The sequence below is a fragment of the Xenopus laevis genome, chromosome 1L, assembly GCF_017654675.1.
Source record: "Xenopus laevis strain J_2021 chromosome 1L, Xenopus_laevis_v10.1, whole genome shotgun sequence".
Lineage (NCBI taxonomy): Eukaryota > Metazoa > Chordata > Amphibia > Anura > Pipidae > Xenopus > Xenopus laevis.
Window position 1 is genome coordinate 152,684,489 of NC_054371.1, and position 23,281 is coordinate 152,707,769.

Genomic DNA, 23,281 nt, shown 5'->3' on the forward strand with positions numbered 1-23,281 from the left:
TGTTAAAAATGTTATATATTCATTAATGTATTTCCCATCAAGCTCAATGAACTTTACTAAAGTCTGTAACTGAGCAACTGTTACCACTAAGTACATTAATTGTTAGAATTTCTCTTATTCCACTAAGAACTTAATTCATAGAAATATGAAAGTTTAACAAAATATTTGACCTGATTAGTGATAGGATTTTCATCATTTAATCGTTTGTGGTTTTGCAAGACTATGTGGTGTTATTTGATATTTAGATATTGTCTGAGTTCCTCATTCTCTTCTGTCACTGTGTGTCTCTTGCACAGTAATACATGGCAGTGTCTTTAACTTCCATCCCATTCATTTGGAGGTAGACCTGCTTCTTCCCATTGTCTTTAGTAATTGTAACTCTGTTTTTAAGTGAATCAGCAAAAGCTGTGCCCCCACTAGTGCGTACATACCCAATCCATTCCAGTCCCTTCCCAGGAGGCTGCCTGATCCAGTGCATATGAGAGCTAGTTAGCTCAAACCCAGAAACTGTGCAGGTCAGTCTGAGTGACTCTGAGGGTTTCACAGTTCCAGGACCAGACTCTTGTAATGTCTGAGAGAGGATACCTGCAAATAATGGAAAAACATATTAAATATGTTATGGTTCACATAAAATAAAGTTCTTAAAACATATTATCTGTTCCTTACATGATGGTGAAAAAAACATAAAAATGAAAAATATAATGAAGTCCATGTTAACAGAAAACGTCACTGACTAATTGTCTTAAAGGAGATTGTTAATGTTTTATATACTGTTGCGGAAGGAAAATAAGGATTTGCATAACAACATCTGCATATAAGGCAGCTTACGGAAAGGCAGTGTAACAATAATTAAATTAATCAGGCTGTTCATTTAAAAATATTTCTACTGCATTTATTAAGTTTACTCAACATTTTCTAGGATATCTTCTTTCCTTTCAGGGGTATAGAATTCAATTTTATGTTTTAATTGTTTTATATTACTGTAAATGTCACATTATTACAAATCCTCACACATGGAATATTTATTTTTTCATCAACCGTAAGGAAGTAAGTTACTGCAATGTGATTTTCTACACTGAGCTATAAAATGTTATCAACGTGGTTTATCATTCTAAATTGTTTAGCAGAAGGCTGGAAAATCCTTGAGAGCAGATTTTTCAACTCAGATGAAAACATCCAGTAGACATCAGTGTCTTAATTATCTTTCATTTGTTTGTTTGTTTGCAAGTCTTAGGCCCCAACCTAAGGAAGCTTAAATGGCATAAATGGCATAAATGCTCCCTATAATAGATTCAGCACCCAGCCTTAAATCTCTACTTTATAATATTTTATATTTGTCTTTTCATATTACATTTTAATATATATATATATTAAAAAAATATAACATTTAGAATATGAAACTTTCTTTAAAAAGCAGTTTTCAGCTCAAATAGTTTTCTATCCCCCAAGGCAAGCAAAAAGCATTGCTCCTGCAGTACCAACCTGTTATATATTTCTCGTTCAGTCAGACTGGAACTTCAGCCTTAGTTACTGACTATTTCTTCCTCTAGGCTCAGCCAATTAAATTGTGCAATCATATGTATATTAGGGTCCCAATTGTGTGCTGTATTTAAAAAACAAAACAAAAAGTTACTTGTGGTTTTGGACAGAAAAATACAAACTCCAGGATTTTTTTCAGTGTCTCATTCTTGCATCAATAACACAGATAAATAAATAAATTGTTCCTAGCAAGTGAATATGGTTTGCCTGTGCAAATGAGATATTAACAGGATTTTGCTTCCCCCTACTGCAAGATTGCAGAAGCACATGATTATTGTTTTCACTTTTCCCTGGAACCATTTGTCACTGAAACTCTCATAAAGCAATTATGCTGCTGTGTCTCTAGACTAGTGGTTTGTTGATACAATATAGTTTCCTAAAAGCTTACTTTTGCGTGAATCATCATAATATGTTATAGCACCAGTACCAACCATAATTAGCCACTATAATCCAAGGAAACTGCCCAGTTTGTACCTTTGTTGCTATGAGTCAATATGGAGTCCGTGCAGGACATATTGGAGACCCTCCCAGTTTAACCTTCGCTGCGTCGGACAATGTGAACAACTAATAAATTTTTTTTAGGGGACCATCAAAATGTATGTAAAATCCAGGAAATTGTAAATACGTATTCTTTAGGTAATAAAAGGATATAACCACAATTATCAGTTTTACTTTAAAATACAATATTTACAGGGGAATGTAATAAAAGTCGCAAAGAGCAAAACAATTCGCACCAATAAGACTAAAAATCCACATCTCGCAATGTAATATTGTTCCTTCAACTGTTATTGCATTGCGAATTTTAATTGCGCATTGCGAATTTTAATTGCGCACTCATAAGAAGTGCTTGAAGGTGTCGTAATCTTTTGGAGCAAACATAACGACTTTTTCAATAAGAAGTTTTATTACATTGACTGCGCATTGGCGCAAACTATAAAATTCGCAAACGGTCTTTCACTGTCAGAAGTGGTCACTAAACAGTTTCCGGGCTCGAAAAAGCTATATTAAATTCGCACAAAGCAAAATTTGTTCGCGCAAAGGCATAACTTTTCACATTGCGAATAGTTTTTCCATTTTTTCCCCGTTATTGTCTTAATGACAGGGGTGAAGCATTGCAGCATTATTATTACATTATGGGGGGGGGGGCATGTGCAAGACCTCTCTGACATGCACAAACGAAAGCAATAAGTGATTTGTGTATAACTGTATGAGGAGCAGACTTATTGAAATAGACTATTTACAGAGAGAACAGGGCAAAGTATTTGAGTGATTATCTCAGATATTAACATTAAATTGTGTCAAACTGTCCTTTTTGATAGATAGAAAAAATGTATGTCAAAATAATGTTGTTACATATAAATTTTGTACAATTAAAGTGGGGTTGGTCTGCACACTTTATTTGACCTTCCCCAAACACAAAAGTATAACATGTACCGATTTCAATATCAGACAGAGTTCTTAATTATATTACAACAATACTAAGATATTGCCCCTGTTTCAACAAACCCACTTTATTTGAATTATTTCCTCACTATAACACTATATTAATGAATGTGTCAAATTGTTTTGGGTTTCACGAATAGTTAAGAAAACCTATTGCTACTGGCTAAGGAATTAATAGTATAAACATTTTGGTTTGTAATATCAATTTAGCTTGGAAAGAAGGCTGTTCCTATATTATTCTAACATATAAGGGCAAGCATTGTTAAAAGGAGTTGATGCCTTTTGTTTTATGGCTACAAAAAAAGGCTTTCTTTAAATTAGCTGTATAGTTAAACTGTTTAGGGAGGGTTGGACTTGATGTCTTTTTTTCAGAATATTATATATTTTATTATTAATATTTTATTATATATTTACGTGATTTTATGTGTGTGACCATTGTCTACTTGTGTCATGAAAACACAGTAAACAATGATAACAATAGATCAATTTCTCCTGTGTCCATAGAAATTGGAGCATAATAATAGAATGCTTTATATAATCCTCTCCCCCACTATATACACAAACACACTTAATTATATCAGCCCTTCATTTATAATTTTATACTGAAAACAAGCCAAAAGAACTAGGGGCAGATTTATCAAGGGTCGAATTTGATAAACTTTGAAATTTGAATTCAAACAGACCAACCGAAATTAAGTCAAAGTTTTTTTTTTTTGGGCAAATAGGTCAGTTTTTGATCAAATAGGTCCATATTCGGACAAATTTGAATCGTACGAATCGAAGTAATAGTGCATTCGATCGAATTCGGATCAAAGTTTTTCCCAAAAAAAACTTTCATTTTTCAATGTCCACCAAATGACTCCAAAAAGGGTTTTAGGAGGTCCCCCAGAGGCTAAAAAAGCAATTCGGCAGGTTTTAGATGGCAAATGGTCGAAGTTGAATTTTTAAAGAGACAGTACATTATAAATTTCGATATTCAAATTTTCTAATTTTATTCGAATTCGAATTTGGATTATTCCCTAGTCGAAATACACAAAAATAGAAATTCAAACACCCAGCTCCTCAAACACATTCATCTGGGTCAGAAGATGAAAGCTATAGAGGAAATGCTACACCGACACTATATTAGTGTGACAGGAAATGGTCACCATACCTCTGTGACAAAATAAATATGTAAATGAACTAATGAAATGACACAGGCCCTTTTGCCTAGTAACCAAAGGAGTCCATTATGTAGTGATTTAAAGCCACTGGGGCTATTAATGGGGACCTGACACCCAGACATAAAATGCTGTATAATAAAAGTAATTTTCAAATTAAACATAAAACCCACATTCTTTTTTTAAGATATTCAAACCTGTTATAAAGGTATTTAAAAATCTCAGCTGTTAATCATATTTAGCCTGCCAAGCCTCTATACATGAGGCATAGAGGCAGGGCAGGCAATTGCTTTCGCTTTCCATTCTGCACTTCCTAGATGACACTGCCTTCCTCACATTCTCCACACTTCTCACTCCTCACATTCTCACATTCTCACAGCCTAATTGTGTAGCCAGTCTGTGGGCTTGGGCATCAGGTCCCCAATTCTGGCAAATAAGATAGATTTTGGCATGATGCAAAGCTTGTCTAAAATAACAGTGTTCACAAAATGGTGCCCACCTGCTTGATGAGATTGTAAAGTCAAAAGACACAAAATTTAAATATTTGATATTGTGTAAGTGAAGTTTATTTTGGCTCCCTAGTACAATAGAAAAGAACTTGGAATTATTTCTTGGGTGACAGGTCCCCTTTAACCCTATAGGTACCTACAGTGGTATTTGCAGATTTGTTGCTAGACAAGCCCTCAGTGCCATCATGTCACACCTCTGGAATGCTTTGTTATAACCCTCTGTCTTCTTGTAATGGGATTAAAGATCACTAACCCCCATATATAATAAAAGGCACTAAGTTTACCCAGTAGCAGTGACCCATAGCAACCACTAAGATGTTCACTTTTAAACCGGTGACCAGTAAATTCTACCTGCTGATTGGTTGCTATGGATTGCTGCCCCTGGGCAAACTTAGTGCATTTTTTTAGATAATCTATGTAATTTAATGTTTGATTGTTGAATATGTGAATAAATTGACTGAGAAGTGTACCATCAGTTCAATAAATCGTTTGACTGTTTTAAAGAATCACTGGCACCCAAAGTTTATTCTGATCAAGAGTGATTGCTGTGTGCTTATACCCGAGTGGTAATCCATGGGGTTTGAAAGAAAAGAGTGGGCCTAGAAAATGGTGCTTTTATCTTGTACATGCCATTGTTTATTTGTGTCTTTTTTGCCACCTACTGCAAGATTGTGGAAGGGCAGGATTAGAGTTTTTGCTGCACTGCTCTGTGATTATTTGTCACTGTGTGTGTCTAGCACAGTAATACATGGCAGTGTCTTCAGTTTTTAGATTGTTCATTTGCAGATATAACTTGTTGTTATTATTGTCTCTGGAGATGGTGAATCTTCCTTTAACTGAATCAGCATAGTATGTGCTACCCCCACCATCGCTAATATAAGACACCCACTGTAATCCTTTCCCAGGAGCCTGTCTAACCCAGTTCATCCAGGTGCTACTGAATGTGAAGCCAGAGGCTGTGCAGGACAGTTTGTGAGACCCTCCCGGCTTTATCACCACTGACTCTGACTGGGCAAGTTGTACATCACAGTGACCCCCTGAAATAGATTAGACATAAAACCAGTTTATTATAAGTGATACCTTGAGGAAAATAATTATGCAGTATCTCCTGAACATTCTTACCTGATAAACCTGAGAGCAATATTAAGCAAATAAGAAGCAACTTCATACTGACAGTGTGAATTATGGAACTGGCAGTTGGATGTAGCACATCTGATTCCTCTGCTTTAACTGGGAACGACAGGTTTTTTTTTAAAGGAACAAACAGAACATTTGATTTGTATTTGCATAATTTGGTATGGGTTAATATAACCAACTTGCCTCCCTTACATTGAGTAAAACTATTCTATTACAAAAGATACTCATATACTTTTTTTTTTTTAAATTCTTTTATTGTACAAGCAGTCAACAAAATAACATTGCTGTTACATTTTACATTGCTTCATGTCAAACAGGATTGTCAAATTTTATTAGACAAAACATCTAAACAATCAAAATTGGTGTCTTGGTGTTGCAATTCTTTTCTAGAGAGCAGTACCGCCTTTACCCTCAACATCCCATGCTTATATTTACACAGTATCTAATCCTACAAAACCCAATGCTGCCATAGTGGACCTTCTAACTTACGCAGTGTCTTTTATTATATGAGATGGGGGGAGAGCACCAGTCTTATGTTTCTTAGTTATTTAGAAATTCACAGGTGGATCTATGTCCGGGTCATCATCCGTCCACAGGCCCCATACCTTATTAAATTTCTCAGGGCAACCCCTTCTCATGTATGTGAGTTTGTAAAGTTTGTACTTTTCTATTAACTGTTCCCACTTCTGCACTGTGGGCCCCTGACTTGACTTCCAGTTCATAGCAATCAGTTTCTTGCCGTACATACATAGTATGGACAACAGTGTACGCTGTGCCCTTCTTGGGGCCACTTCCTCTACCTGGTTCAATAACAGTACATTTGGCTCCAAGAGTCTGTTTTTACCTGAATGAGGCGTGTGACTTCCCTCCAAAATGAGTATACAAGTAGGCATTCCCAAACCATGTGAAAAAACCCAGCCGGGGAGTGTTGGCACCTGGCTGTGGAGGGAGATATACTCTATGCAGATAATTTATTTGCATCATCCTATCATTGCTACTTATTATTCCATCAAAAGTGGAGTCTAGAATATCAACCCAACTTTCCGCCGTAACGTCGGGAATGTCCTGTTGCCACTTAGCTTGTAGTTTATTCAATGAAGTGCTACAGGCTTGCAACAACAGTGCATAGAAGTGTGACAACGATTTATGTAGTTTTAGTCTATGTACCCCCTCTTCTAGACTGTTTGGTGTGATGTCTAGTGATTCACATCTAAATTGAGTCTCTAAGGCATGTCTAAGTTGTAGAAACCTAAATAGCATTACATTCGGAAGTGCATACTTTTGTTTTAATTCTTGAAACCCTAATAGTTTGCCATCTGCAAAAACATCCGCTATATATTTTATATTGTACCTTTCCCAAATTTGTGGGTCTGGGATTCCCTCTAGGTGTTTCAGGTGAGGGTTACACCATAGTGGGGTAAAGCCAGAGCAATGATTTGTAGTTTAGGAAAAAACCTCAGCGCAGATTGCCAAATTGTTACTGTGGCTTTCATCAGTGGGGACAGTTTGGTCACATAGTTACACCCTCTATAAGGAAGGTTCCTCAGACCTTCAAAGGATCCCACCAGCTTTGCCTCTAAGATTGTTGCTGCAGTAGTGTTATCTGAGGTAACCCAGTTCCTCACTGTCACCAGTTGCGATGCCAGATAGTATAAGAAAAGATTGGGGGCTGCCAGACCACCTTTATGAACAGGTAATTGCAAAGTGTCAATGGTGAGCCTGGGATTAGCCCTGTTCCAGTACAGTGCAAGTGTAAGAGTTTTAAGTTTGGAGAATATCTGATTTCGGATTTGTAATGGGGACTGTCTAAATGTGTAATTTAGTTTTGGTAATACCATCATCTTCACTTAATGTATCCTCCCTATCAGAGAGAGTGGTAAGTTAGCCCACGCTTCCTTCTTGGCTTCTAGAAATCTCAACTGGGGGAGAATATTGAGCTCAGTATAATTGGAAAGGTCCACGTGTATCCATATCCCCAGGTATTTGAAGGTGTCTACCCATTTTAGGCCTAAAGTTTGTTGGGGAGCGTTGGGTGGGAGGGTGTCTATGGGAAAAAGTACTGATTTGGACCAGTTTATTTTAAGGCCAGAGTACTTTGTGTGGTTGTTGATAATATCTAACGCATTTTCCAGCTCCTGATTTGGGTTAGACAGGTAGAGGAGGGTGTCATCTGCATACAGATGAAGCCACTTGGATTTGTGAGTTAAATGCGTCATGACTCAGGGGTAATTGAAGAAACTGTGTTATCTTAAGTCATCTTAACTCATTTAATGCATTTAACCTTTTCATTAGCATACCAAAGCTCCATTGTTCACAATGGTGAATGCTTTAATTAGATGGGTTGTTGTGACACAGTTTTCTGTGTTAAATGAGATAAATGGGATATCTGTGTTTAGTTATTCTGTGTCAAACAGACAAACCAAAGTGGCTGCATCTGTACATTGAGATGTATCGGTTAGGTCACCTAGTTTAAACCCTGCTATTGCCCTTGAGGCCCTGATACGGCACACCATAGGCTCCATGGCTATTGCAAATAACAAAGGAGACAGTGGGCAACCCTGCTTGGTACCTCTATTAATTGAAAAGAGGTGCAAAAGTTTTGTATTCGTGCGTAATTTAGCTACTGGGAACTGGTAAAGTGCACGTATCCACCTAATGTACGGTGAAGGAATGCCCACTCATACCAACGTGGCCCACAGGTACTCCCAGTCGAAGGCCTTCTCATTATCCAAGGAGGCAATCACTCTACTGCCCTGATTATCGTGCATTATAGAAATATTTGTAAACAGCCTTCTAATATTAATGTCTGTGGTACGTCCAGGCATAAAGCCAGTTTGATCTGGGGAGATTATAGTAGAAAGAAGTGGGGCCAGATGTGTTGCCAGAACTTTTGCCAAGATCTTGGCGTCTGCGTTAATGAGTGCAATAGGTCTATATGAGGTGCATTCTAGAGGATCTTTCCCAGGTTTTAATATTAAAAATTAGTGTTTCTCTCATAGAAGGTGGTAGTGGTGACCCCTCCAATACCCCATTGTATAACTTTGTCAACATAGGTGCTAACAACTTGACATGCTGCTTGTACCACTCCATCTGCAGACTGTCCGTGCCTGGGGTCTTCCCTGCTGGCAAAGCAGCTATGGCCTTTTTCACCTCTAATTGAGTAATTTTCCTGGCAAGTTCAGTGATGGACTGTTCCTCTAGTACTGGCATGTCTATGCTACCGAGATATTCCTGTATCTCCGCTGGTGTGGTGCTCAGCTTAGTGCTGTATAAATTTGAATAGAAATCTGCAAATCGCTGATTTATCTCTGTCGGGGTGGAAACCGTTTCCCCGTTTGATAATTTTACAGCTGGGATTGCTATACTAGCTGCATCTTCCTTTGCTAACATTGCTAGCAGTTTCCCATTCTTGTCCCCATGCTCAAAAATGTTGGTTTTTTGGAAGAGAATGTGTTTTTTTGTAAGCTCAATTTGAGTTAGCTTTAAAGCGCGTTGGCTATCTTGCCATTGTTGAAGCGTTTGGTTCGTGGGGTGTTCAATATAGGCTGCATCAGACTCCTGTGCTTTTTGTGTTTTTATGGACATGTCTAACTGTGAGGCCCTTGTGAGTGCCTTAATGTTACTGATGAACTCCCCCCTAATATAAGCTTTAAATGCATCCCACTTAGTGTTTGGAGAGGTCTCTTCACCATTCAGCTCCATAAAGTTTTTAATACTACTACCAATAGTGTCATTTAGTTGGGTGTGTTTGGCCCAATAAGGACTAGGGATGTAGCGAACTGCCGATTTGGTGTTCGCGAACGCCGTTCGCGAACACCGGCAAAAAATGCGAACAGTTCGCGAACTTCGAACACCCGCTAAAATCGTTCGATTCGAACGATCGAAGGATTTTCATTCGAATCGAACAATCGAAGCATTCGATCGAATGCTTTTCATTCGATCGAATGCTTACAATCGTTCGAACGAATGGAATCGTTCGATTTTTACCGGTCGAAGGAATTCGAATGGTCGAATGGTCGAACGATTTGTATTCGAATCGAACGCGAACTCAAAATGCGAACGTCGCGCGACGTTCGCAAACATTCGGCGGACGCGAACGGTCGAAGTTCGCGCGAACAAGTTCGTCGGCGAATAGTTCGCTACATCCCTAATAAGGACTTAGTCTCCAAATTCTGTCTGCTGGGGACTGCGAGTAAGCTATGGTAAGCAGCAGAGGTGAATGATCAGAAATACCTCTAGTTAGTATTGCTATTTTTTGTATCCATTTATTCATTTTGTATCCATTTAGTCCAGGAGAGTAGCACGTAAATTGTTTTACCCCTAGATTTCTCACTCTCCAAAGATCTACTAGATTGAAGATAGCCACCCACTTATTAAAGAGTGCTGTGGAAGACCTTGGGGGATGAAGTTTATCCAAATCTGCATCAGCAACTGCATTAAAGTCACCCATAAGAAGAAGGGGTGCTGCTGGTAGGCTTAATGCTTTACCCATTATTTCCGCAAAGAATTCTTCTGTAGGTGGAGGGGGTGCATAAATGTTTCCCATAGTAAGTTTTTTACCCAACAATGTACCATGCAAGAAAACATATCTACTGTTTTTATCTGAAATCATCCTTTCCACTGTAAATGGGCAGGATTTTGCTAATAGTATAGATACCCCATGAAGTAGCTGGAAAAAAGGGAGTGGTACGTTGAGCCAATCCAGGGTCTTTTAAGTGCTAGCGTTTTGTTGCCTATTAGATGTGTTTCCTGTAGAAAGATTATTTGGGGTCTGTACCTACGGATAAAATCAAATACTAGCCTACGTTTTATCGCGTCCCCCATTCCTCTCACATTCCATGACATTATACTAGTTGTAGCCATTGTAGCACTGGGAGGGCAGAGGGGTAATTAGCTGAGACCTGGAGAGACCATGTAGGGGGGGGAAGCCCTACTCTCATATCAGACCCATATGCCTTTGTATGTATCAAGACACCATTATAACTTAAAACAATTCCCACAACATTAACCCATTCCCGCTCCCTCCCCACCCACACCATAACCATTTGGGGTGAGTTTACTCCCATAACTATAATAAGATTACTAGCGATTGGAGTTAGTGTTCGCACTCAGGCGCACTTATTGTTCGTATTCCTGCTGCTTCCGCATCAATAGGGATTTATTTTAAAGTATTGTCCTGCTGTATAATAAGGGCAAGCTTGTTACCTGAGACGGTATTGTGTAGAAAATGGCAAAATGAAGTTTCTGCTTGACCTCAGTTGTATAGGTCCCACAAAAGAAACTGTGCGATTCCAGAACACTGTTGAACAGATGAAATAACTCTTCTTGGTGACTGCCTAGGCCTCTCCTCCATCCATGTTATGGCCTCCTCCGGCGTGGCGAAGAAATAAGCTTTACCATTTTCTGTAACCCGAAGTCTCGCCGGAAACATCATGGCATAGGGGATTTGACGTTGTCTCAGTTGTTGCTTGGCCACCGTAAATTTTGCTCTTTGTTTCCGTACCTCAGTGGAAAAATCTGGATAAATAGAAATTCGCTGGTTTTCAAATTGTAGCTCACCTGCCCTGTGTGCCACCGCCAGAGCTGCATCTCTGTCCCTATAGTTTAGAAGGCGGGCTATTATTGGGCGTGGGGGTGCACCCGGTGGTGGGGGTCTGCCCGGCACTCTGTGAGCTCTCTCCACCATGAAGGTGGTGGAGAAAATTGTTTGGTTAAATGTTGTGGTTAGCCATTGTTCCACAAATTTTTCTGTGTCTGTTCCTTCTGCCCTCTCGGGGAGACCCAGTATCCTGATGTTGCTTCGACGTAAGCGGTTCTCTAGATCATCCGCCTTGTTTTCGAGCAGTGCCAGTTGTTTTTCAGTAGTCGTGATACGGTTTGGAAGTGGTGCTGGGTAGTCTTCCATATCACTGACTCTCCTCTCCACCTCTCCCATTCTCTCTCTCTCAATTTTTGCACATCATGCATTAATATGGCAAAGTCTGTTCTTAATTCGTCAATTTTCCCCACAAAAGTGGGGTGATTTGATGTTATAGCCTGCAGCACTTCAGACAGGGTGGGTTCTGGGAGTAATTGTGGAGGCTCTATTGCTGGAGGCATAGTCCCATCTATTGCCACTGTGAGCTGATTTGAGGGCCCTTGTAACACAAGGGACATGTCCTCTTTCTTGCGCTGAGGTAGGGGGTCTCTGGAAAATCGCGCCAACTTCCCTACAGCGGTTTCCCCTAGATCTGACATCTCCTCCTGGCTGGAGCGCCGTTCCTGAGACTCTGCGCCATTGTTTTTTCATGGTGCGCGTGGAAGGAGGAGAGCTCAATGAGTACTTTCAGCGGCTTCTTCTCACCATCAGAGCCTTGACTCGCCAAAAACACGTTTGTTGTGCCCAACAGTACCGGATATCGCCCGGTTGTGCAGGATATAGGCAGTATATTAGGTCCCTATATGGAGAGTAAGTTTGTCCATGAACCCTGTATAGAGCAGAGTGTCCAGGTGAGAGGAGGTTTAGTACCCTGTGAGAGGGTTAATGACTGTTGGGGTCTCTGTTGGGAGAATATAAATGCAGTCCAGAGTGTTAGAGAGGCCTGTAGCGAGCAGCACATTATTTATATATTTATTTATTTTGAGTGGCCTCTGTGGCCCTGAGAGGTGTGCTGCTGAGTCTGCAGTGTAAGGGTTGGGAGCCTTATGGACAACAGGGCTGCGGGTCTGATGCTATGAGTGCAATTGGGGGGCACTCCCGGGGTCACAGTGGTCACCCCCCCTTACTGTACCTCCATGGAGTCAGACCTGGACCCGCAGCAGGAAGCAGAGTGAGTGCTGGGGAGAACCGCGCTTCCGGTTGGTTGCGGCCCGGTCCTGCCATTACTGGAGTCCCCGGCTTTGCTCAGTTGCTAGGCCGCAACTTTATCTCCGGTCTAGGGAGAGATGGGGATCTCGTTTCGGTCCGGAAACAATGCGGATCCCTTCATCCACTGCTGGAGAGACGGTGGTGGGCAGTGGGGAGTGTTTTGACCCGTGGATGGTGGGAAAAAGGTGAGGGCCCCGGGAGTGCCAATATCGGACGTCTGCCGATACTCATATACTTATAAAAGAATGTTAATGTGTTATATATTCCCTCAAATGTGCTTTTAATTATATTATACCATGCACTGGTTAAGCATACAGTAAGCATCTGAGAAAAATGTAGTGGTAGGTGGGACAAATCTAATGGTACTTGGTGAAAGCTTGTTATAATGCTCAGTTTTCTAGGCATACACTTACATAGCAAGATGCTTCCTGGCTAAAAAAAAACAAGTACATTTGCAAAACACATTCTTTAAACAATAAATTAAAAAGAACTATCCATTTGTCCAACAGTAAAATCAGTGAAAAACAGAAAAGTATATTTTTGCAGTCTGGCTGCTTCTCAACAAAGTGCAAGTGTCGGGAAGGGTTCCAACATGTAGTAATACTTTCTGCCACCAGTAATAGGATTGTAAACATACATAATACATATATGCTTCCCATAGCTTTTATGAGAACATTCGTCAGCTGTCTTGTCAAACAAGTGACCCGATCAATCCCTTTTATCGCTGTAACTTCAATATTATTTGAAGTCTTAATAATTATTCCATAAACAGTGAATTCACTATTCCTCCTGTTCAACTGTAACATCAATGGAGACGTATAATAATGTGTATTAAAAGAGTTATATATCTGTAGAAATATGTACACTTTTTGCAACAGGAGGCAGAATGGAAGCACTGGCTCTGAGTGCAACTGTATGGAAGCATAAGGAGAATGTTTGGATACAAGTGCTGTCAAGTTACACTAAATCCATAACTATTTTTGGGCCCATGTAGAGTAACATAAATGATTAAATGATATGACTTGTTTTACATGTCTGTCTAAATTTATTCTTAAAATGAACAAGTTCAATTTCCCACTCCCCTTATACTTTCCAGCAGCAGCTCAGTAAGACTGGTTGCCAATATTCTGAATAGTTAAAAATTTGATACATTATCTTGAGTTTAACTTAACTGTGTAACAGTTTGCTGTTAACATGTGATACGTTATCTGTTGGCATATCTCTGATGCTTTTAAAGGGGACCCATCACCCAAAAAAAATATTCAAAACCCTATTTTATCACATAAGTCAAGCAAAATGAACTTTAATTACACTATATAAATTATGTGAATCTTGTTTCCTTCAGTCTGGGAATTCATCACTATAGCAAGCAGGCAGGAGCCATTTTGTGGACACTGTTATTAAGGCAAGTCTTGCATCATCTCAGAATCTTGTTTCTGCACCAGAATGGGGGATCTAATGACCACCCCCCTGCACTGGTTACACAATTAAATGGTGAAGAGAATGGGGGAATGTGGGGGAGCAGTGACATCTAGGAAATGCTAAATGGCCTAAGGCATAGAGGAGGGGCAGCCAATATTTGATTGAAATGAGTTTACAACAGCTATGAATGCTTTTATAAAAAATAAAATTGTATTTCATGTTTAATTTGAAAAGGACTTTTATTATACAGCTTTTTGTGTCTGGGTGACAGGTCCACTTTAAGAATAAGTTTTAACAATTCAGTCAGTCCAGGCTGAGTGGAGCAGGGTACTGGAAGAGCTCTGCTTCATTATGTGTCTATGTGTCTATATGTTTGTAAATCCACCAGGTGTACCATATGTTGCATGCTCTGTACTAATGTATTTTCTATAATGATTTACATTCAGTTTAGACATGCTGCTAGGAAACATGAGAGTGTGGAAGATTAAACTACTCTATTTTAATGTTTACATAAGTAAAACTAGGCAAATAAAAAATTTTAAAACAATACTTTGAGGTGATCTGTCCCTTTAATATAACGTTTGTTATACTAGAGTTGATAGAATGGAAGAAAAAGGTCCTAAAATCATGCTTTATTTTGGTTCCTACTATTAGGCTGCAATATAATTAATATGAATGATAATGGGGCTGTCAAAGCAAGTTATCTTTTTTGTGTGGTTTTACATTACTGTGGTCTATGACTTGACATTTAGTTATTGTCTGACTTCCTCATTCTCTTCTGTCACTGTGTGGCTTGCACAGTAATACATGGCAGTGTCTTTAACTTCCAACCCATTCATTTGGAGGTAGACCTGCTTCTTCCCAGTATCTCTAGTAATTGTAACTCTGTTTTTCAGGGAATCTGCAAAAGCTGTGTCCCCACCAGCCCATACAGCTCCAATCCATTCCAGTCCCTTCCCAGGAGGCTGCCTGATCCAGTGCACACCATAGCTAGTTAGCTCAAACCCAGAAACTGTGCAGGTCAGTCTGAGTGACTCTGAGGGTTTCACAGTTCCAGGACCAGACTCTTGTAATGTCTGAGAGAGGATACCTGCAAAGGAGAGAGGATCATAATAAATATTATATGGTTCAAATAAAACAAAGTTACTAAAATATTTTATCCGTTCCTTACATGATGGCGAAAAAAACATAAAAATGAAAAAAATAATGAAGTCCATGTTAGCAGGAAATATCACTGACTAATTGTCTTACAGGAGATTGTTAATGTTTTATACACTGTAGCTGAAGGAAAATAATAATTTGCATAATGAATTCTGCTTATAAGGCAGCTTGAGGAAAGGGAAGTGTTATAATGAAATATTCAATTGAGTGATAATTTACACAAAATATTAAATATATATAGTATAGTACACTTTAATATTGTATTAATGTTATCAGACTTTGATGATCACAAGATATTTTTTAGGATAGGATTGTAAATCTGTCGCAATTACCAATGACCTCACACATATTGTTTTTATTATCAATAAGCAGAATATGTTTCAGTTGATGTTTTTTCTCAAGTAATTTTCATAAATTCTCATCAATAACAAAAGGCTTGAACTCATTAACTCTGGTGAAAGTGCCCAGGAAACTTCATTATTGTCTAAATGACATTTGTTTTTTGTTTTTTAAACTGTTGTAATAACAGAACACATTTCAGAGATGCACACAGGGTTCCAATAATGTGTCTGTTACTGACTACATGTCATGTAGTCCTCTCCCTAACAGAAACTGGAATTCATTTTGGGATCTTTCCTTCTGCAATTTTTTACAGTTTAGGACAAATTCAATATGATAAAACCTTTTTTTCATGGTTTAAGTTTTTACCGTTAAATTCAGTCTGGTTTATTTTCCTCTCACACCAAGGTAACAAACTTTATTGCACTTGCTGCATTAGCAGAGTCTAATTTCCTTGGTTCCAAAGCTTTTCGTATGTATATGTTCTGTACGTGTGTGTGTGTGTGTGTGTGTGTATACACACATATATGTATGGGACCTGTTATACAGAATGCTTGCGACCTTTGGATCTTTCAGACAAGGGATCTTTCCATAATTTGGATCTTCATACATTAATACAAGAAGAAAGTTCACAAAGGTTAACTCACCAAGTAAGGGAAGAGGTTCAGGTACACTGCTTTGAACTTTCAGCTAAGGGAGTGGATCTGAAATGTGTTGTAGTTGAGCAGGCACTCATGAACCAATACTCTACACGGATATGAATAAGAAAAATGTATATTTATTCAGTGCTTATGGCATAAGTGTCTCCAAAGACACTTAATTATAGGCTAAACAACTAATCAATGCTCAGCATATTTAAAGGAACAACCACCAATGGGTACTCATTAACAATCAACAATTACAAAACAGGTTGAAAACTGCCAATGGTAAAGCAATAATATCATTAGTCTGAGCCCAAGGTGCCATATTGGTGCTATCAAAATCAAAGAGTAATACAAAATCAACAAAGCTTTATGTGTTCAAAATATTGTAGATCACATTTCTTATAGCAAACCACTTGTATAAAAAATAAAAACAAATACAGAAAGGAAAAATATCAAAAATAACAGGTAACATCATATTCGTTATTCATACCTAAAGGGAATCTAGTAGCTAAAGTATAGATCCATTTTGTTTCTAAGTGAAGTAATTTTTTACTTATATTTCCCCCACTTTGATCCAGCAATACTCTCTCTATTCCATAGATGCTGAAGTATTCCAAATTATTATTGCAGCATGTATGGAAATGTTTGGCTACATTCGTCTCTGTATTGTTTTTGATGTAATTAATATGTTCCCTTGCCCTTTCTTTTAGGGCTCGACTTGTCTGGCAATTATATTGTTGGCCACAGTTCTTACAAGAGATCGGGTAAACCACATTTCGTGTATTACAGTTAATACAGTATATTGTTTTAACTAAAGTTTTCTACTGATACACATATTAGACCCACATTCATGTGATCCCTTATGTGTTAACCAAGTGAATCGTTTATGGGTGTTAATCATACTTGGTGAAAGGATGTTTCTAAGGGATATGGATTTTCTAGACATAAAATCCATCTTCTAAGATTTTATCCAGTACATGATCTCCCTTAAAGGAGAAGGAAAGTCATCTTGCACTTGGGGGTGCCAAATGTTAGGCACCCCAAGTGATTATATTGACTTACCCAAACCCCTGGGCTGGTGCTCCTATCAGCAGAAAACTGCACCGGCCCAGGGTTATTCCAGTAAGCATCATGGAGTGATCCTCTTCCGGCATCTTCTTTCTTCACATTTCTTGGGGCAGACGCATGCGCAGTTGAACTAAATAGCTGACTTTTTAGTTAAAGTTCAGCTTTTCGTTCCGCTGCGCATGCACAGCCTTGTGAAGAAAGAGGAAGATGGAAGAGGATCGCTCCGTGGTGCTCACTGGTATAACCCTGGGCCGCTGCAGTTTTCTGTTGATAGGAGCACTGGCTCGAGTTTCAGGTAAGTCAAATACAATCACTTGGGGGTGCCTAATATTTGGCACCCCCAAGTGCACAAAGACTTTTATTCTCCATTAAGAATAGTTAAATTCTTCTTAATTTTTATAATATCAACATACTTTGGGTTATACAGTAGGTCAAAACACAAGATATGGGATAAGCCTTCACGTATAAGTGGGGCTTCCTTATTGTATCTAGTTGGTTGGAGACTGATCGATTATTGTATTTGGTAAAGAGAGTATATCTGGGAATATATACAGCTGTACAGAAAGCACAGATAAGGTAGTAACCATGTGTGAGGAGTCTATGTCTAAGTTCACATGATTTATTCACAAAGTCATTGAAATCTGAAAACAGACGTCTTATTCTTAAAAAAAAATTGTAAAGAAGAGGCACTAAGGATAGTGTTAGCGGTACATTTTTCCAGTGTAAAGAGGTGGCTACAGACCCATTATTGGATGAGAGTGAAATATCTATGTAATAGACGTGGGATGTGTATTATAAGTGAATTGGAGGTTTTAAGTATTATTATTAATGTGTATAATAAACAGTTCATTATTACTAGACCACACGACGATCAGGTCATCTACTCTATTTAGCCACCATAGAATGTAATATATTTTTGGAAGGTATTTGTATCGTGATAAATAGTTAGACCTTCCTACCACCCCATATACAAATTTGCAAATGATGAGGCAGATTTTGCCACCAAAGCCGTACAACATTTCTGAGGATCAAATATTTTAGCAGGAGGACATACAAGCGGGGTAAACCCCACCCAATTTTTTGGGGGGATTGCACACACACACACACACACACACACACACACACACACACACACACACACACACACACACACACACACACACCATACACAGTGATGACACTCACAAGATTTATACAAAAATAGGCAAATGAGAGTAAAAGGAAAAAAAGGTTTTTTTCCTTTTACTCTCATTTGCCTAATTTTGTATAAATCCTGTGAGTGCCATCGCTGTATATGCTGTATTTGCTATTTTTACATGGGCACCCATGTTTAAACTGCTTTCAGGTTTATACTGTATATGTGTGTGTATATATATATATATATATATATATATATATATATATATATATATATATATATATATGCTATCAGTGTGCTTGTTGTCCCCAGCTGGAGGTCTGTGGTATAACCGTATTTGTGTATTCTTTCCACTGCTCAGGGATTGTTAGTTATTGTATCTCTAGTACAGTAATACATGACAGTCTTCAGTTTGTAGATTGTTCATTTGCAGATATAACTTGTTGATATTATTGTCTCTGGAGATGGTGAATTTGCCTTTAACTGAATCAGCATAGCGTATGTTATTTGCCTCCCCACTGTAGAAGAATTTGGTAGCATATCATAAACTAACAAAGAATAAAAAGCAAAAAAAAAAGTATAGATATTTTTTTTGAAACATCTAGTTGTAATATAGTAACCACCAATAAATAGGTCAATATTTTGCTTATTAGCATTTGTTTCTTAGAGCTTTAAGATCATAGAAATCCTGCATTTGAAAAACTAAATTAAATGTAAACCTGTCTTTAACTGTATGAGCTTCACATGTAAGCCTGCCTAGGCTTTTGTTGCCCCCAACTGGATCACAATGGAAGCACAGGAGTTTTGTTTTTGTTGCACTGCTCTGTGACTATTTGTCACTGTGTGTGTAGCACAGTAATACGCAGCAGTGTCTTCAGTTTGTAGATTGTTCATTTGCAGATATAACTTGTTGTTATTGTTGTCTCTGGAGATGGTGAATCTTCCTTTAACTGAATCAGCATACTTTGTGGTAACCCCATTAGGGTAAATTTCACCTAACCACTGTAATCCTTTCCCAGGAGCCTGTCTAACCCAGTCCATCCAGTGGTCACTGAATGTGAAGCCAGAGGCTGTGCAGGACAGTTTGTGAGACCCTCCCGGCTTTATCACCACTGACTCTGACTGATCAAGTTGTACATCACAGTGAACTCCTGTTAAAGATAAAGAAAGTTAATAAAAGTGATGTAATTTTAGCATCCAGTATCTCCTGAACTATATTACCTTCAACTGTATTACCTGATAGCTGTGACAGGGATATTAGGAAAACAAGCAACAACTTCATATTGACAGTGTGATTCAGGTGTGTGGCAGTTCGATGTTTCCTCTGATTCCTCTGTTTTATATGGAAGCTGCAAATGTTTAACGAACGCAAAGAAAATTTGATTTCTATTTGCATACAGGAAACATGGGTGCTCATTTTGCATTTGAATTGTGTGAAATTCTTTTTTTTTGATACTCATAGAAATATAATTATATAACACACTCTCACATACATTTAATTCATGTAATCCACATTGTGACCACCTTGTATCCCTTGTGCTACAATATATATATATATTTTTGCAAGTCCCCTTGAGGTTTTTATAACAAAATGAGTAAATTTATACTTAACGTAATTTACTTTTCCCTGAGTCCCTTCGGCAGTACCATGACATCTATTTAGACTTTCCTGCCGTGTAAGACAAGTGGATGAAGAGTTAATAAGTTAACAGCCTGTAACCCCACCTATACGTAGGAGTAACTTGCTATGCACACTGGTTTTTTTTAAAAAGTAACCACACAATTTCATGCTTCAAATTTTAATAGGGAGGGAGTATTGCTGCCTAAGGGACTAAGGTAAAAGTAAATAATTATAAATTTACTCATTCCCTTACGTCCCATATGGCAGCACCATGAGAGTAATAAAAGGAAATAAAGATGTTTTCCTGTTTCCTGAATTCCTCAGCGCGAGTAATATACATTTTTAGAACTCTTCCCACAATCAAAAGTTCTAGACATGTAACATTCTCTTGTGATTCCTGAAAATTTGGAAGAACCAATTCCTATTGAAAAAAACCCTATCTTAGGTCTTAAAGATGGCAGTGGTCTTAATATCAGTGTGTCCGGCAGGAAAGATAAATAGGGTTCTCGAATCGAAAGAGCCTGTATCTCCCCAATTCTCTTGGCTGAAGTAATAGCTAAAAGAAACAAGGCTTTGAAGGATAGACACTTTATAGCACAGTCCTGCAGAGGTTCAAAAGGACTCTCACATAACTTCTCCAGCACCAATAGAAGATTCCATCTAGGAAATGGAACGACAGACTCTAGGTCTGAGCTTGGAAATGGCCCTGATGAATCTTTTGAATAAAGGAGATGATGAGAGACTTCTGTTCAGGATGGCAGATAGTGATAAATTTAGACATTAAGGGTGTTAACTGCCAACCCCTTCTCGAATCCTTCCTGTAAAAACTTTAGCAAAGAAGCATCAGAAGGCTGGTCTCGAGAAACCTGATGTTTCAGACACCAAAGGCGAAAAATTCTCCAAACTCTGGAATATGCTTTGTTTGTGGATTTATTTCTTGAACACAAGAGAATATCGATAACCTCTGGTGACAAATCTTGCGCCTCTAAAAAGGACCTGTCAATCTCCAAGCTGTCAACTGGAGTCTGTGGAGATCTTGGCACATAAACTTCCCTTGAGTCAGAAGTATTGGGATCTGAGATAGCACCCAATACTGGCATCTGGACATTTTCATCAGAAGTGAAAACCAGGTCCTCCTGGGCCAATAGGGAGCTATTAGGATGGTATTCACCTGTTCTAGCCTGATTTTCTGCAGAACTCTGGGTAACATTGGGATTGGCGGGTAGATATAAACCAGGGGATAATCCCAGTCTATCGACATGGCATCCAAGTGGTTCAGCTGATCCCTTCTGTTAAGGTAACAGAATAACCTGAGCTTGTGGTTCCATCTGGTTGCCATCAGGTCTATGTGAGGAAGCCCCCACCTCTCCCTTATGGACTCGAATATTTGTTGATCAAGTGACCATTCTCCTGGAATCACCCTGTTCCGGCTCAGGAGATCTGCTAACACATTGTTGCTCTCCCTTAAATGAACAGCCATTATACCGGGAACATGAGCTTCTGCCCAGGACAGAATCTTGTTTGTCTCCAGACTCAAAATTCGGGATCTGGTTCCCCCTTGTTTGTTTAAATATGAAACTGTCGTAGAGTTGTCTGACAAAATCTTTAGATGTCTGCCTTTTAACAGGTGTTGAAACTCCAGGATTGCCATGTGGACTGCTATCAATTCCCTGAAGTTAGAAGACATAGAGGCTATTATCGGATTCGATGCCCCCTGTGCTCTAAAACTGCCTGTGTGGGCACCCCAACCTTTCTGCGAAGCGTCAGTCTTCAAAAACATCCACCTGCTAAAAGGATAGACCCCTGGAGAAATTCTTCTCTTGAATCCACCAGGCCAGATGGGACCTCGTCTCCTGACTGAGACATATCACAGTATTGAGGGACTGTAATTTCCGATACCATCTGGACAGAACTTTTGCCCAAGGAACTGCATCTATTGAAGCAGTCATCATGCCTAGAACTCTCATTAAGTCTCTGACTGATGAGACAGGATTCCGAATCATCTTCTGAACTTCCTCCACCAGACTGACAATCTTGTCCTGGGGTAAGAAGACTTTCATCTATCGACTACAAATCCTAGAAACTGGAGTACTCTGTTTGGAGAAAGAGTAGACTTCTCCCAGTTTATCCTCCAACCTAGATGTTGTAATAGACTTAATGTCTTGTCGAGATGTTTCTGCAGGAGGGACTCTGAGACTGCAGAAATGAGCCAGTCATCCAAGTACGGAATAATTGTTGTGCCTTCTTGTCTTAATATTGCTACCACTGCCAAAGTTATCTTGGTTAACACACGTGGAGTTGTGGTAATTCCAAAAGGCAGAACCTTGAATTGGAAATGCTGTAGATTTCCCCTCAGAAAAACTGCAATGCGCAGGAACCTCATGTCTTCTGGGAAATATTGGCATGTTCAAGTAGGCATCGCTGTGATCCAGAGAAGCCATCTAGTCGCCTTTGCTTAATATGTTTATGACGAATCTTATAGTTTCCATGCGAAAGGTCTTTTTCTTGATAAATCGATTGACAAACCGCAAGTCTATGATTGTTCTGAAGGTCCCTTTTGACTTTGGAACAAGAAAAACCTTTGAATATGTCCCTAGATACTGTTCTCCTTCTAGAACTGGTTCGAGAACATTTGAATGGGCAAAGTCTAAAATTGTTTGCTCTAGAGCTTCCTGCTTTAATAGAGAATTCAGAGGAGTGACTAAAATCTCTTTGGAGGAAGATGATGAAATTCTACTCGGTGAACTACTTTAACAACTTGAAGGACCCAAGGATCAGAAATAGTTTCCTCCCATTCTGCCCAAAAAAAACGTAGTCTTCCTCCCACAGGAAGCAGACTTCTGGCGTCAAAAGGATTGCTTCTTTCTCTGGAAAGGCTTAGAATCTCCTTTCTCTGCTGTGGAGGTTGAAGCCCTCTTAAATGAATGAAAGGCGTAGGAATCTCCCTTTTTACCTTCCCTTCTTAAGGAAAAATCTTTCCTAGGAGACAATCTTTCCTGAGGCAGTTTCTTTACTTTAGATCCAGACAGGGATTCAAGCAGTTTATCTAATTCAGAACCAAAGAGATGTCCAGGTTCGAAAGACATGGCACAAAGACTATTCTTTGATGCAAAATCCGCAATCCAAGTCCTCGCCCTCCTGGGTGAACAAAGCCATTGACTTGGCTGATAACTTTACTGCTTCAATTGAAGCATCACATAAGAAATCCATGGCCATGTTGATTTTGGTCAAGGAATCTAATAAGACTTCTCTT

The 23,281-nt window shown here is 39.0% G+C and overlaps 1 protein-coding gene and 2 gene segments (V, D, J or C); all 3 read right to left on the bottom strand.

Moving 5' to 3' along the window:
• Window positions 1-262: 262 nt before the first annotated feature.
• On the bottom strand, window positions 263-722 carry LOC108695614. The segment is given in 2 exon segments: window positions 263-585; window positions 667-722. Coding segments are annotated over 2 exon segments (357 nt in total).
• Window positions 723-14,809: 14,087 nt separating this feature from the next.
• LOC121400791 lies at window positions 14,810-15,274 on the bottom strand. The segment is given in 2 exon segments: window positions 14,810-15,147; window positions 15,229-15,274. Coding segments are annotated over 2 exon segments (384 nt in total).
• A 3,889-nt stretch (window positions 15,275-19,163) lies between these two features.
• LOC108695616 (immunoglobulin heavy variable 3-74) lies at window positions 19,164-19,706 on the bottom strand. The gene is made up of 2 exons (XM_018224230.2): window positions 19,644-19,706; window positions 19,164-19,558 (listed from the first exon to the last, which is right to left on the bottom strand). Exons 1-2 carry the CDS (start codon window positions 19,687-19,689, stop codon window positions 19,164-19,166), a joined length of 441 nt encoding a protein of 146 aa, XP_018079719.2. The 5' UTR covers window positions 19,690-19,706.
• Between the last annotated feature and the right edge of the window lie 3,575 nt (window positions 19,707-23,281).